A 13,901-nucleotide genomic window follows, 5' to 3' on the forward strand; every position below is an offset into this window, starting at 1 on the left:
GCACAATTAAGTATTCTGGAATTCCCACTCTTCAAAATCTTATCCATAATTTGTTATGATCCACACAGTTGAATGCCTTTGCATAGTCAATAAAACACAGGTAAACATCTTTCTGGTATTCTTTGCTTTCAGCCAGTATCCATCTGACATCAGCAGTGATATCCCTTGTTCCACATCCTCTTCTGAATCCGGCTTGAATTTCTGGCAGTTCCCTGTTGATGTACTGCTGCAAGAATTTTTGAATTATCCTCAACATAATGATATTAATGCTATTGTTCAATAATTTCCACATTCTGTTGGATGACCTTTCACTGAACACCAGTGACCAAAGACCAGATGAGTTATGTGATGACATCAAGGACATCATACATAAAGAAAGCAAAAGGTCATTAAAAAGACAGCAAAGAAAAGACCAAGATGGAATGTCAGAAGAGACTCTGAAACTTGCTCTTGAACGTTGAGTAACTAAAGTGAATGGAAGAAACAATTAAGTAAAAGAGCTGGATAGAAGATTTCAAAGGGCTGATCAAGAAGACAAAGGAAAGTATAATGAAGTGTGCGAAGACCTGGAGTTAGAAAGCCAAAAGGGAAGAACGAGCTTGGAATTTCTCAAGCTGAAAGAACTGAAGAAAAATTTCAAGCCTCGAGCTGCAATACTGAAGGAGTCTATGGGCAAAATATGGAGCACTGGTGGTGCAGTGGTTAAGAGCTACAGCGAGCTATGGCCGCTAACAAAAAAGGTCAGCAGTTCGAATCCACCAGTTGCTCCTTGGAAACCTTATGGGGCAGTTTTACTCTGTCCTATAGGGTCGCTATGAGTCAGAACCGATTCGACAGCACCTAACAACAACAACAACATGGGCAAAATGTTGAACGATGCAGGAAGCATCAAAAGAAGCTGGAAAGAATACACTGAGTCCGTGTACCAGATAGAATCTGATGACATTCAACCACTTCAGGAGGTAGCATAAGATCAAGAACTGATGGTATTGAAGGAAGAAGTCCACGCTGCACTGAAGGCACTGGAGAAACACAAAGCTTCAGGAATTGATGGAATACCGACTGAAACGTTTCAACAAACGAACCCAACACTGGAAGCTCTAACTCGTCTATGCCAAGAAATTTGAAAGACAGCTACCTGGCCAACTAACTGGAAGAGATCCTACAGCTTAGGAAACCCTATGGAGCAGTTCTACTCTGTCACACAGGGCCTCTGAGTCAGAATTCACTTGACTGGCGCCTAACAACAGATTGGCCCCACCCCACATCTAAGGCCAGGCGATATACTTCCGAAAATCAGCCAATGAAAACTATGGATCACAACCCATTGCAACCAACTGTGCGGATGGCGTAGGACCGGGGAGCACTGCGTTCTGCTGTGCATGGTGTTGCCTTGAGTTGGGCCAACTCCGCAGCAGCTAACGATGGCAGATGCTTATCTTCCACTCCTCAGGTTTCCACAGAGGGAGGGGCCTTCCATGGGGTGGGAGAAGGTTGGGGACTCTTCCTGGCCTCTCACTGGTACTTCCCCAGGGCAGACTAGCCCGATAGGTCAAGCTAGAAGGAACTGAGCATGCTCAGTGGAGCTCTTCCTCTCTCCATGGAGAAGCCTAACCTCAGGAAACAGGTTTGCTCAGAAGCCAGAACCAGGAAGTTAAAGCAGCTCAAGTTTCAGGCACCTCATGGGCTCAGATCCTTACCAAGGCCTCAGGAGTGGGCTAGTGATGTGTTCACAGAGGCGTACGTTGCTTCAAATTTTACAACAGTCAGATGTTTAAATTGCAGACTGTTAAAGACCACCACTTCCTTTGACTAAGGAGCCCGGTGCTGCGACAGTTAAGAGCTTGGCTGCTAACCAAAAAGTTGGTGGTTCGAAACCCACCTGCAGCTCCATGGAAGAAAAACCTGGCAACCTGCTTCCTTAAAAATTACAGCCAAGCAAACCCTATGGGGCAGTTCTACTCTGTCACATGGGGGTTGCTGTGACTCGGAATCGATTCAATGGAACCATAACAACAACCACAACAATGTCTCTCATATCTGGTGATATTGGAGGGACCATGCTCATGCTTAGGATGTGGGTCATAGCAAGCCGAGTTGGGTTTAGTGGGATGTTTCTGGGCATTCACACTGTGCACCTCTGTGTATAGTTAAGTTACTGCTGGCCAGCCCAGTGTACACATGGCTTTCAGGAATACTCCGCCACCTACTGGTCACCTCACCGAGCATCAGGACACAAATGTGCAAGGCCAGAGGTTGTCATGACACAAATGGTTCCCATGGCAACCAGCACCAGAAGTGTGTGGGTATTGAGGAGCTTGAGTATGGAAATGGACAGAGATCAGAAGCTAATCTATGGAAAATCTCCCAATCACCAGATGCATGAAATTTTAAGTGAAGAAATATTAGAACAAAAATATTTCAGAGGTGTGTCACAATTCATCATAAAGAAAAGATGGATTTGTTATTTTGTGGGATTTGTCAGATTTAAAAAATATATAGTTTGTTCTGATTTCCTCTCTCATTTTAATCATACATTTTGTAATTTTTTATTTGCTTTTTATAAAGAAGCTCTTCCTCCCAATGTACTAGTTTCAGGACCCACAGAAATTGGGTCTCCCCTGCTTCTCCTACCCTGCTGTGCATTAGCAGAGTCCTCAGGGCGAGGGCCTGGGATTGGGTCACCACATCTGGTGAACGGGTGGGTAAGTTTAATTTGGGGGGAAGTAGAAGCATTAAATTGTGGTGTTGGCAAAGAATATACCATGGACTGCCAGATGAACAAACAAATTTGTTTTGGAAGAAGTACAACCAGAATGCTCCTTAGAAGCCAGGATAGCCAAACTATGTCTCACGTACTTTGGACATGTTATCAGGAAGGATCAGTCCCTGGAGAAGGACATCATGCTTGCTAAAGCACAGCATCAGCAAAAAAGAGGAAGACCCTCAATGAGATGGACTGACACAGTGGCTGCAACAATGGGCTCAAACATAGCAACCACTGCAAGGATGGCGCAGGACCGGGCAGTGTTTCATTCTGTTGTACACAGGGTCGCTATGAGTTGGAACAGACTCAACAACATCTAACAACAACAATTCCAGCAGCAAGACCTACCATGCTAGGAGTATAAAAGAGGGCTTGGTTTTGTCTGGGGGGTTCCCTGGGTTGTCCAAACTATTAATGTACTCAGCTGCCAGCTAAAAGGTTGGAGATTTGAGTTCACACAGAGGTGCCTTGGAAGAAAGCCTGGCAATCTATTTCTGAAAAATCAGCCATTGAAAACCCCGTGGGGCACAGTCTTACTCTGACACACATGGGGTCACAATGAGTCCAAATTAACTTGATGGCAACTAGTCTGGAGTCCCTGGGTGGTGCAGCCAACATGCTTGAAAGATTGGAAGTTTGAGATCACCTAGAGGTGCCTCAGAAGAAAGGCCTGAAAATCTACTTCCAAAAAAATCAGCCACTGAAAACCGTATGGAGTGCGGTTCTACTCTGACACATGTGGTCGCTGTGAGTTGAAGTCAACTCAATGGCAAGGTTTTTGTTTTTGTGTTTGGCCTTGTCTGGGGAAAGGGATAACAGAAGGCTTTATGAAGAAGTGACCCCTGAATTGAGATGTGAAGAAAGGGTAGGAGCTAGTGAAGCCAAGGGGGTGTGACGGGGGCAAGGGTGTCTCAGGAAGCACATCATGTCCAAAGGTCCAGTGGTGGGCAGGGGCATGGCACATGTGAGGACATGAGAGAGGACGGCGAGGCTGGGTGCAGCATGAGGGCGGGGGCATGAGCTGGGCTGCAGGGAGCCGATGCCAGATCTCACAGGGCCTATGGGCCATACTAAAGGTGGTGTTTTTAATCCTAATTTCAATGGGGTGCCACCGAAGACAGTCACAGATTTGTGTTTTAGAAAGATCCCCCAGACGCAGAGTGGTGAACAGATTAGAGGGGGGTGGGGCAGGTAGGAGGGAAGAGTTGGACCGTGAGTAGACTTCTACTGCAGCAGCAGGATCAGCATCACCCTCTTCAGGGGTTTCAGAGAAAACAGAGTAAAAAACAGAGACAGGCTGGCTGGAAGACCCCTAAGAGACTTTACTGCCCTTGCGTTATGGATTGAATTGCGTCTCCCAAAAACCTGTGTTGGAATCCTAAGCCTTTTGCCTGTGGACGTAATCCCAGCTGGGACTAGGGTTTCTGTTGTTAGTTAATGAGGTCATACTAGTGTAGGGTGTGTCTGAGACCCAATCACTTCTGAGATATAAAAAGAGAAGACTGGGCACACAGGACAAATGGAGGAAAGACAGATGTCACGTGGAGATTCCCAAGGGACGCCGAGAAGAAAGCTAGACAAGCCTAGACCAGGATCTTCCTCCAGAGCCGACAGAGAGCCTTCCCCTAGCGCCAGCGCCCTCAGTTTGGACTTCCAGCCTCCTGAACTGTGAAGAAATCCATTTCTGTCCTTTAAAACCACCCAGTTTGCTCCTCTCTTGCGGCAGCGTTGTTGTTGGCTGCCGTTAAGTCGACTCTGACTCATGGTGACCCCATGTGTGCAGAGTAGATCTGCACCCCGCAGGGTCTTCAAGGCTGTGAGCTCTCGGAAGCAGATCACCAGGCCTTACTTCCCAGGAGTCTCTGGGTGGGTTTCAACCGGCAGCCTTTCAGCTGTAGTCCATTTCCGAACCATGTGCTCCACCCAGGGACTCCTACGAGATAACGAAGATGTCTTAGAAACCCCACTGGCATCATTCTAGCATCTCGAGCTCAGGCGAATTAATGCACTAAACCTCTCACTATAGGCCATTTACCATCCTTTTCCAGTGCTACCTCCTTCCATTGCCATAACAACCCACAGCCCATGATAAGAACCGGCAGACGTAACCAAAAGGGCAGGGGTGTTGAGATTTGTCCTGGGGCCTCACTGCGGATCTCGTTCTCTCCCCTGGCCCTGGGTGTGCTGTGGTCATGTTGCCGTCCAGTCGATTCCGACTCACAGTGACTCCATGTGTGTCAGAGTAGAACTGTGCTCTGTAGGATTTTCATTGGCTGATTTCTCGGAAGTGGATGGCCAGGCCTTGCTTCTAAGGTACATCTGGGTGGACTTGAAATGCCAGCCTTTTGCTAAGGGCATGTCAATTGTTTGCACGGCCCAAGGACCCCTCATCAGCCTCACGGTGTCGCAAAGCCTGTGCCAGGACGGTGCTGAGTGCTGTGTGTCTTGCCAGGGAGGTAATTCTATCAGGAAAATCGCCTCTATATCCTGATCCTAGTTAGAAGGGGCGATCTGTCTTGAGAGTTATGTGCCCCAAACTGGGCCAAGCCCAATAGTTGGGGTGAGGGTGGGGTGGGGTACAACTGCACATGACACAGTCCCTTTGGCTAAGTCAGTTACACCGAAGAAGAAAAGCTAGTACCTATGCAGCAGCCACGAAGGCTAGAATCTGTTCAGCCCAGAAGATGTGGGGAGGCCGAGGCTGTCAGCGCCATCCACGGAGGACAGGCGCTTGGCCTGGGCCTTGCGATCTTTAAGTCTACCGAGACCCAGCTGCCGTCGAGTTAGCTCCAACTCACGGCCAACCCATGTGTTTCAGAGTAGAACTGTGCTCTATAGGGATTTCAGTGGCTGAGTTTTCAGAAGTAGATCTCCAGGACTTTCTTCCGAGGTGCCTCTGGGTGGACTCGAGCCTCCAGCCTTTTGGTTAGTAGCCAAGTGTGCTAACGATTCACATTACCCAGTGACTCCATTAAACCTACACTCAGCGGTTACTCTCAGGCCAGTCCTGGTATTGCCGGGGGCAGGGGTGGGGGGGTGGGGTCTGCCTTTACCATACCCATGACACCAAATCAGACATTCCCAATGAAGAAGTTGCTCCTCTGGGCCGAGGACACCACGTGACAAAATAAAAGCGATTTCTGGGCAAACCAGATTCTGAAAATATTGCACACAGGAAGCCGTCATTTTTAAAAAAGACTCTGCGGAGGAATGCAATTTAGCCACAAGAGGGCGCAGTCGGTTAATTTTGGGAAGCCCACGGCTGACCAGGGAGGAACTGGGGATTAGCAATGTTAAAAAACAGCGTAAATATTATGGATTATTTTTTTCTGCTAAGGAGCCTCTCCATTCCTGAATAAAAGTCTGGCTTAGGTTTCAAGAAATAAAAATTCGGGCCACAAATGGTCCAGAAAATCCCCGAGACAGAGGCCCCGACAGCCACAGAGCCAAGCTTGTCCTGGGGAATTTGTGGAAATAGCAGGCTGGACTTGCCCAGGACATACACGCTCTGAGATCCATGCTTCTCAACCAGGGGGATGCCCCCAGGGGACACGTGTCCAGGTCTGGAAACGTTTGTGGTTGTCATAACTGGGGGGTGCCCCTGGTGGGTGGAGGCCAGGGATGCTGTTCAATATCCACAACGCACAGGACGGCCCTCCCTCATCTCTGCCGCAAAGAACTATCTGCCCAAAAGGTCCACAGTGCTGAGGACAAGAATCCCTGGTTTAGAAGCGAAAACCAATTTTCTCTACGGGGAAGAAACGCCGCTCCTGGCAGTGGTTTAACGTGTGTGGCTGGGCTGGGAACTTCTAGATGTTCTCACCATCCACTGGGAACTTCTCTCCTGCGGGGGGAGGGAGGTACCGCTATGTGATGGAAGAGCTCACTCCCCTCCAAGGGAAGACCCCAGGGCTGGGCAAGGCCTCTTCCCAGGAACTTCAAGTGCTCCCAGGATGAAAGGCTGCTACAGATGTCATTATGGGTCTCTGGGTCCTCAGGTCCCAGGGTGTGGTCAGCACAGGCCTTCGGGCCAGGGGTCCCTGGTCCCTGTCAGGGTTATTGGCCCTGAGATTCAGCCCTCAGCTGCTGGCTGAGCCAAAGCACGGAAAACACTGAAGACGGGAATCCGTTTGGTCAGGATAGGCAGGTAACGGCCGTGGTGTGTGAGAGAGTGGGGGTGACCGAGTGGCAGAGACAAAGGCGTGGAGACCGTTCAGTGGCTCGGGGCGGGGGCGGGGGTGCTTCATGGAGAAGCCTGGAGAACAGCGGTGTCCCAAGGCTGTAACCAGGACACATGCAAGGGCACTGGGGTCAGCACCGCTCGGGGAGGGCAGGTCGGGGCAGCGTCAGGACACAGCGTTGCTGTTGTTGGGGGCTGTGGAGTCGATTCTGACTCACGGCCACTCCATGTGACAGAGCAGAACTGCCCCCCGGGGTTTCCAAGGCTGCAATCGTTACAAGGGCAGACTGCCACTTTTCTCTGGAGGAGCAGCCGGTGGGTTCAAACTTTTGGTTAGCAGCTGAGCACTTAACCACTGCGCCACCAGGGTTCAACAGGAGTGGAGCTGAAACACAGGCCAGGGAAGCCGAACCAGAAAAGAAACTCCAAAAGATGTATTTCCGGGCACGGGGCCTCCTAATTTTGTCAGGGGAAGGGCCGCCATACTCCTGCTCTTTGATGCCCTTTGACGCCCCCTCCCATGCCCCCTCACGACACCCTATGAGGCCGACTGAGAGATCCACTGTCTTCACGAGGAGGCCAGGGCTCCCGCGTCCCCCCACGGTCTCCCGCATGGCTGGGGAACAGGTGTGGGGTGGGGTCGTCCGCGTCTCAGCCAGGATTCTAGAGTGTTCCACATTACCGCCCGACCAGCCTTCAACTACAAATCGCTTCTCTTCTTCAGCACCTTCCTGGCGTTCTCAGCACCGACGTCACTGTCCTGCTGACTCGGTCTTTGGCTGCAGCAAACATGGAAGAAATGCCACCAGTTAGAACCTGAGGTGTCAGTCCCGACCACGTCTGTCCCGGCCCAGTCACTTGTCAAGCTCATCTGCGCTGAACCCACGTTTTGGCCACCAAAACAGTTTAACTTTTTTAATTTAATTTTTTTTATTGTGATGAGATCTAACAAGGCGTTTGCCATTTCAGTCATTTTTCTGTGTGCAATTCAGTGACAGTAATCACGTTCATCACGAGGGACAACTATCACCACTCTCTCCAATTTCTTTCATCCCCCTACACGGAAACTCAGTGACCCTTTCTCCTCGCACCCGTCCCTGGAACCATGAACGGACTTCGGTCTCTGTGCATCTGTCTGCTGCAGATACTTGGTCTAAGTGGGATCTGACGACATCTGTCCCTTTGTGTCTGGCTGATTTCACTCAGCATGATGTTCTCAAGGTCCATCCATGTCGTGGCCTGTATCAGGACTTCTTTCTTTTTTACAGCTGAATGACAGCCCAGTGGTTTTCATTTTGATGTGGGTTGTTCAAAAAAAAAAAACAAAATTCCTCGTTTCCCCGTATTGGGTGGGAGAGTGTCCATGCGCCACGAGACTGAAGGCATGGGTGCTCACGTGACTGGGGCGCCCAGGGCTGACCTCCCCATTTCAAATCCCAGAGCATCTCTAGCCAGTAGCCACCCTGGTGGGAGAGGGGTTTGCCCGACTGGTCAGGCTGGGCCCTGGTGGGGCTTGGAGCCCATGGTGACTAACCAAATTAGATGCTAATAATAACAGTGATGACAGGGAGAAAGGCCTGGCCATCTCCTTCCAAAAATCAACCAATGAAGACTCTATGGCTCTCAATGGGCCAATCAGCAACTGATCATAAGGATGGCACAGGACTGGGCAGTGTGTTGTTCCGTTGTGTGTGGGGTCGCCATGAGTGGGGGGCCCACATGATGGCAGCTCACAACAACTGAAGAGTAATCCTAACACCAATATTTCCCATTATCGTCAGGGTTTACATTGCTGTGCCCCGTTACAGCCATCCTTCCTCGGGCCCTCACACTAAACGCGGCTGAGAGAACGGCTAGCCTTCCTGCCCAGGAGGAGGCGCACAGCAAGTGAGCAGGAAGCTGGGGACCCCGTTGTACCTGAGCGGTCCTGCGGTGTGACCCCCAGAAGCGGAGTCGTCATCGTTGAGTGCCCCTGGCTCCCCTTTGTCCCGGGGAGGGGGCTTCTTCCTTTTGGTCCTCAGGGGCTTCTCTGCAGAGGACAGGTGAAACCAGACACTGGGGCTGACTTTTGGCCAGGGAAAGCTTGGCTCGGCCTCACTCCGATCCACCTGGTAACTTCTGGGCATCCTTTGTGGGGTCTCACTGCCATTACACCCATTAAGCTTACCAGGAAACTGAGGCCCAGGGAAGCGCAGTGCTTTGCCAAGCCCACACAGCCAGTAAGCGGCGGAGGTGGTATTGGAACTCTGGTCTCTCAGACCCCCTGTCCCTAGTCTGACTACCATACCCAGCTGCCTTTAAGCCTCACAAAGCAGGAGCAAGCTGAGAAGAGAGTGCGGGCGCTGCGCTTCTGCCTTAAGAGCTCTGTATTTTCACACTGCCGTCCCAGTCATCATCCCACCAGCCCCGCTTTTCCCTTATATTGGCATCCTGGGACCAGGTTTGGGCCCCACTGGGGACTCCTGATCACCCTGGTGGCACAACTGGGACAAGGCACTTGGATTTAAAACTTTGGGCCCTCGGGGGCGATGCAGGCTATTCTAAAGTGACAGACGGAGGACAGGCCAGGAACAAGGACGCTGTGACGTCACTGTCGGGAGGGGCCAGGAAGGACGCTGTGACATCACTAAGGTTATCACTGTTGGGTGAGGGGCCAGGAACAAGGACACTGTGACATCACTGAGGTGGTCACTGTCGGGGGAGGGTCCGGGAACAAGGACACTGTGACATCACTGAGGTGGTCACTGTCGGGGGAGGGGCCGGGAAGGACACTGTGACATCACTAAGGTTATCATTGTCGGGGGAGGGGCCAGGAACAAGGACACTGTGATGTCACTGTCAGGGGAGGGGCCAGGAAGGACACTGTGACATCACTAAGGTTATCATTGTCGGGGGAGGGGCCAGGAACAAGGACACTGTGACATCACTGAGGTGGTCACTGTCGGGGGAGGGGCCGGGAACAAGGATGCTGTGATGTCACTGTCAGGGGAGGGGCTGGGAACAAGGATGCTGTGATGTCACTGAGGTTGTCACTGTCAGGGGAGGGGCCAGGAAGGACGCTGTGACATCACTAAGGTTATCACTGTCGGGGGAGGGGCCGGGAACAAGGACGCTGCTATGTCACTGAGGTTGTCATTGTCGGGGGAGGGATCAGGAACAAGGATGCTGTGATGTCACTGTCAGGGGAGGGGCTGGGAACAAGGACGCTGCGATGTCACTGTCGGGGGAGGAGGACTTGCTGTTCCCGTTTTACAGCTAACAGGGATGAGACCCAGCTGGGTAGGGCCAAGCCAGGACTCCATTACCGAGGGCTAGGAGTAAGGACCCCAGGTGTCCTTCCTGAGCCTGCTCACTGCACACAGGGACACGGAGCCCAGGCAGCTGGGCGGTGCCCAAGGGCACGAGTTGCTTGATGACCACCGGCCGTGCGTGGACTAGAACCTGCGCCCTTAGCTCAGAGCTCCTCCCTGCAGCTGCCGCTTTCTGGGACTTACCCGGCAGCCCGCGCTTACTCGACGATGCTTTGTTTTCAGCCAGGGGCACCCGGGCCAGTGCAGCCAGCTCCGAGATAAAGCTCTGCTCGGCTTCCTGAGTGCAAAGGGGAGAGGGTGAGCTGGGCTCCCACCGCCCTTCTACACACCCCCACACCACCCCACCTGAAGGATGTCTGACACCTCTGAGGATCCATCTCCAGGAAGCATCCAGAAAGGGCTGGGCAGGGCAGAGGCACGTGGGAGGGAGGAAGCAAACGCAGGCTCCGGCCAGACAACTGGTGCTCCTCACTCACACCAGCCATGAATCCCCTTTTACAGATGAAAACACTGAGGTCGGGGGCTGAGGACCCGCTGGGACCATGGGGACGGAAGCAGCAGAGCCAGAATCTCAGCACTTTCGCCCAGCTCTAAAGCCTGAGTTCTTAACTGCCACACCGTGGTTCAGCAGGACAGGCTGGATTCCAAACCTGTGGCTCCATGTCTTGTTAGCAGTGTGATGTTGCCGCTAAGCCTCAGTTTCCCCACCGTAACTGGGATAATAACAGTAACCTCCTCCTTGGCTGTTGGAGGATGACGTTAGATACTGCATGTAAAGCTCTCAGCCCAGTGACTGTTTATAATGGCCCCTCAACAAATAAATGTTAACTAGGAGCCCTGGTGGTGCAGTGGTTAAGCAGTTGGCTGCTAACCAAAAGGCTGGCAGTTCAAATTCACCAGGCGCTCCTTGGAAACCCTATGGGACAGTTCTACTCTGTCCTATAGGGTCGCTATCAGTTGGCATTGACTCGATGGCAATGGGTTTGGTTATTTGGGTTTATGATTACTATGGAGTCCCTGGATGGTGCCAACGGTTAAGGCGCTTGGCTGCTGACAGAAGATTAGAAGTTGGAGTCCACCAGAGGTGTCCTGGAAGAACAGCCTGGTGATTGACTTCTAAAAAGCCACAGCCTTGAAAGCCCTATGGAGCACAGTCCTACTCTGACACTCGGGGGGCTGTCAAGAGTCAACAGCAACTGGTTTTTATAATTACTATATTCTTATATATATTCTTACAAATATACTGGAGCCCTGGTGGCGCAATGGTTAAGATCTCAGCTGCTAACCAAAAGGCTGGCACTTTGAATCGATCAGCCGCTCCTTGGAAACCCTATGGGGCAGTTCTACTCTGTCCTACAGGGTCGTTATGAGTCAGAATCAACTCGACAGCAATGGGTTTGGATATTCTTTTATTACTGCCACCACTGGCAGTCACTTCGCCCAAGGGCCCAACATGCTGTGAAATGCTTACATTCTGGAATGTTTGACTTTTTCTTTAATGGCAGCCACTTTGCTTGATTGCCTCACCTTACAATCTCAGTAACAAGATGTTTCCGTGATGAAGTATCCACTATACACAATGAGATCAGATCTGCCTGTATGTTCCAGAAAAAGTGCAAACTTCAGTTACCACCAAAATACCAGCTGCCATCGAGTCAATTCCGACTCACGGTGACCCCATGCATGTCAGAGTAGAACCGCGATCCACAGGGTTTTCAGTGGTTGATCTTCCGGAAGGAGACTGCCAGGCCTTTCTTCTGAGGCACCTCTGGGTGGATTTGAACCACCAACCTTTTGGTTGGTAGTCCAGTGCTTAGCTGTTTGAGCCACCCAGGGATCCATCAGTCACCAATGCTGCCTAAACGACCCTGCCCTTAGCCCCAGCCACTACCTTGTGGTGAGAGCCACACTCAGGAAAATACTTGTCTTCCTTCTCGCTGAATGGACAGGAACTGGTCAGCTGCTATGGGCCTGGCCCAAGCTGGGTGCAGCGGACACACGGAGAGTCAGCACAGGCCCAGCCTGCCCTCCAGGCACTAATGGTCCAAGCAGACAGCCCATAGCTAGTGAGACTCAGCGGGCAATGAGGGACGTGCAGGGGCCAGGGGTCCTGTGGAGGGGTTGGCGGTGTGAGCCATGAGGTTGGGCGTGTTATTTCCTCTCTTCTTTCCCACGGCTCGTACCTGGAGCTGGGTCTCCAACTGCTCTTCCAGAAGTTCCATGACTCTGGCCTTCTGCTTCCCGGAGTCCAGGCGCAGGTGCTGATGCATGGCGAACTGGGCCAGGAACCTTTTCTGCTGTGACAACATCCTGGAGGATGGATGAGGGTTGTCAGCGCCCCCTGTGCCGGCAGGTCAATCAAAGCCCCTGCACCCATCTTTCCACAGGGCTTGCTGAGTCGTGACAACTAGACACGTCTGAGTTGAAATCGACTCGACGGCAATGGGTTAGACACATTTGAGGGCCCTGGTGGCACCGTGGTTAAGAGCTAGGATGCTAACCAAAACGTCGGCAGCTGGAATCCACCAACTGCTCCTTGGAAAACCTATGGGGCAGTTCTACTCTGTCCTATAGGGTCGCTACAAGTAGGAAACAACTTGACAACAGGTTTTACGGGTTTTTAGAAGGACTTGAGCCCTTGGAGCCACTAAGGAGGATGGATGTCTTGGGCACGATTTATTACAGCCACATGCTGCAGACACAGGGCGTGTCTCCCCCATCAGCAGGCTGGCTCAGCCTAACAGTGGACACTGATTAATAAGCGTTTGGGAGTTTGCAGAGCTTCTGAGTACACGGTTTTTCACCCGATTCTGAGGAGCTCGGTGACGTCAGCGGGACAGGGAGCAGAAAAGTCAAGGAGGAGGGAGAGGCTCTGAGAGACAGCCCTGAGGTCACCCCACTGCAAAGTGGCTGAGCAGCAAGCTCGTCTTGACCCCCTTGGCCTCCCAGGCCTATTCCTTGAGAGAACACCATCGTACTCCCAGAGACAGAACATTCTCCTAAAAGCACCAGAGACCCTGCAGCTTAAAAAACAAAACCCATTGCTGTGGAGTCAATTCCGACTCATGGTGACCCCATGTGTAACAGAGCAGAATTGTCCCATAGGGTTTTCTTGGCTTTAATCTTTACAGATTGCAAAGGCATTCGACTGTGTGGATCATAACAAATTATCGGTAACACTGCTAAGAATGGGAATTCTACAACACTTAATTGTGCTCATGAGGAACCTGTACATAGATCAAGAGGCAGTTGTTCAAACAGAACAAGGGGATACCATATGGTTTAAAGTCAGGTAAGGCGTGTGTCAGGGTTGTATCCTTTCACCATACCTATTCAATCTGTATATTGAGCAAATAATCTGAGAAGCTGGACTGTATGAAGAGGAACAGGCATCAAGATTGGTGGAAGAATCATTAACAACTGGGATATGCCGATTACACAACCTTGCTTGCTGAAAGTGAAGAGGACTTGAAGCACTTACTGATGAAGATCAAAGACGACAGCCTTCAGTATGAATTACACCTCAACATAAAGAAAACAAAAATCCTCACAATTGGACCAATAAGCAACATCATGATAAATGGAGAAAAGATTGAAGTTGTCAAGGATTTCGTTTTACTTGGTTCCACAACTAATGCCCATG

The 13,901-nt window shown here is 51.1% G+C and overlaps 1 protein-coding gene across 1 annotated transcript in view; it reads right to left on the reverse strand.

Moving 5' to 3' along the window:
• Positions 1 to 7,647: 7,647 nt before the first annotated feature.
• The window catches only part of EVC (EvC ciliary complex subunit 1), a 111,063-nt gene continuing 104,809 nt past the window's right edge, over positions 7,648 to 13,901 (reverse strand). Inside the window, exons 19-22 of the mRNA XM_004383580.1 lie at positions 12,442 to 12,568; positions 10,442 to 10,535; positions 8,865 to 8,976; positions 7,648 to 7,726 (exon numbers count right to left, since the gene is read on the reverse strand). Coding sequence (XP_004383637.1) covers positions 7,648 to 7,726; positions 8,865 to 8,976; positions 10,442 to 10,535; positions 12,442 to 12,568 — 412 coding nt within the window. The remainder of the gene's footprint in view (positions 7,727 to 8,864; positions 8,977 to 10,441; positions 10,536 to 12,441; positions 12,569 to 13,901) is intronic.

Source organism: Trichechus manatus, unplaced genomic scaffold (assembly GCF_000243295.1).
Source record: "Trichechus manatus latirostris isolate Lorelei unplaced genomic scaffold, TriManLat1.0 scaffold00111, whole genome shotgun sequence".
Taxonomy (NCBI): domain Eukaryota; kingdom Metazoa; phylum Chordata; class Mammalia; order Sirenia; family Trichechidae; genus Trichechus; species Trichechus manatus.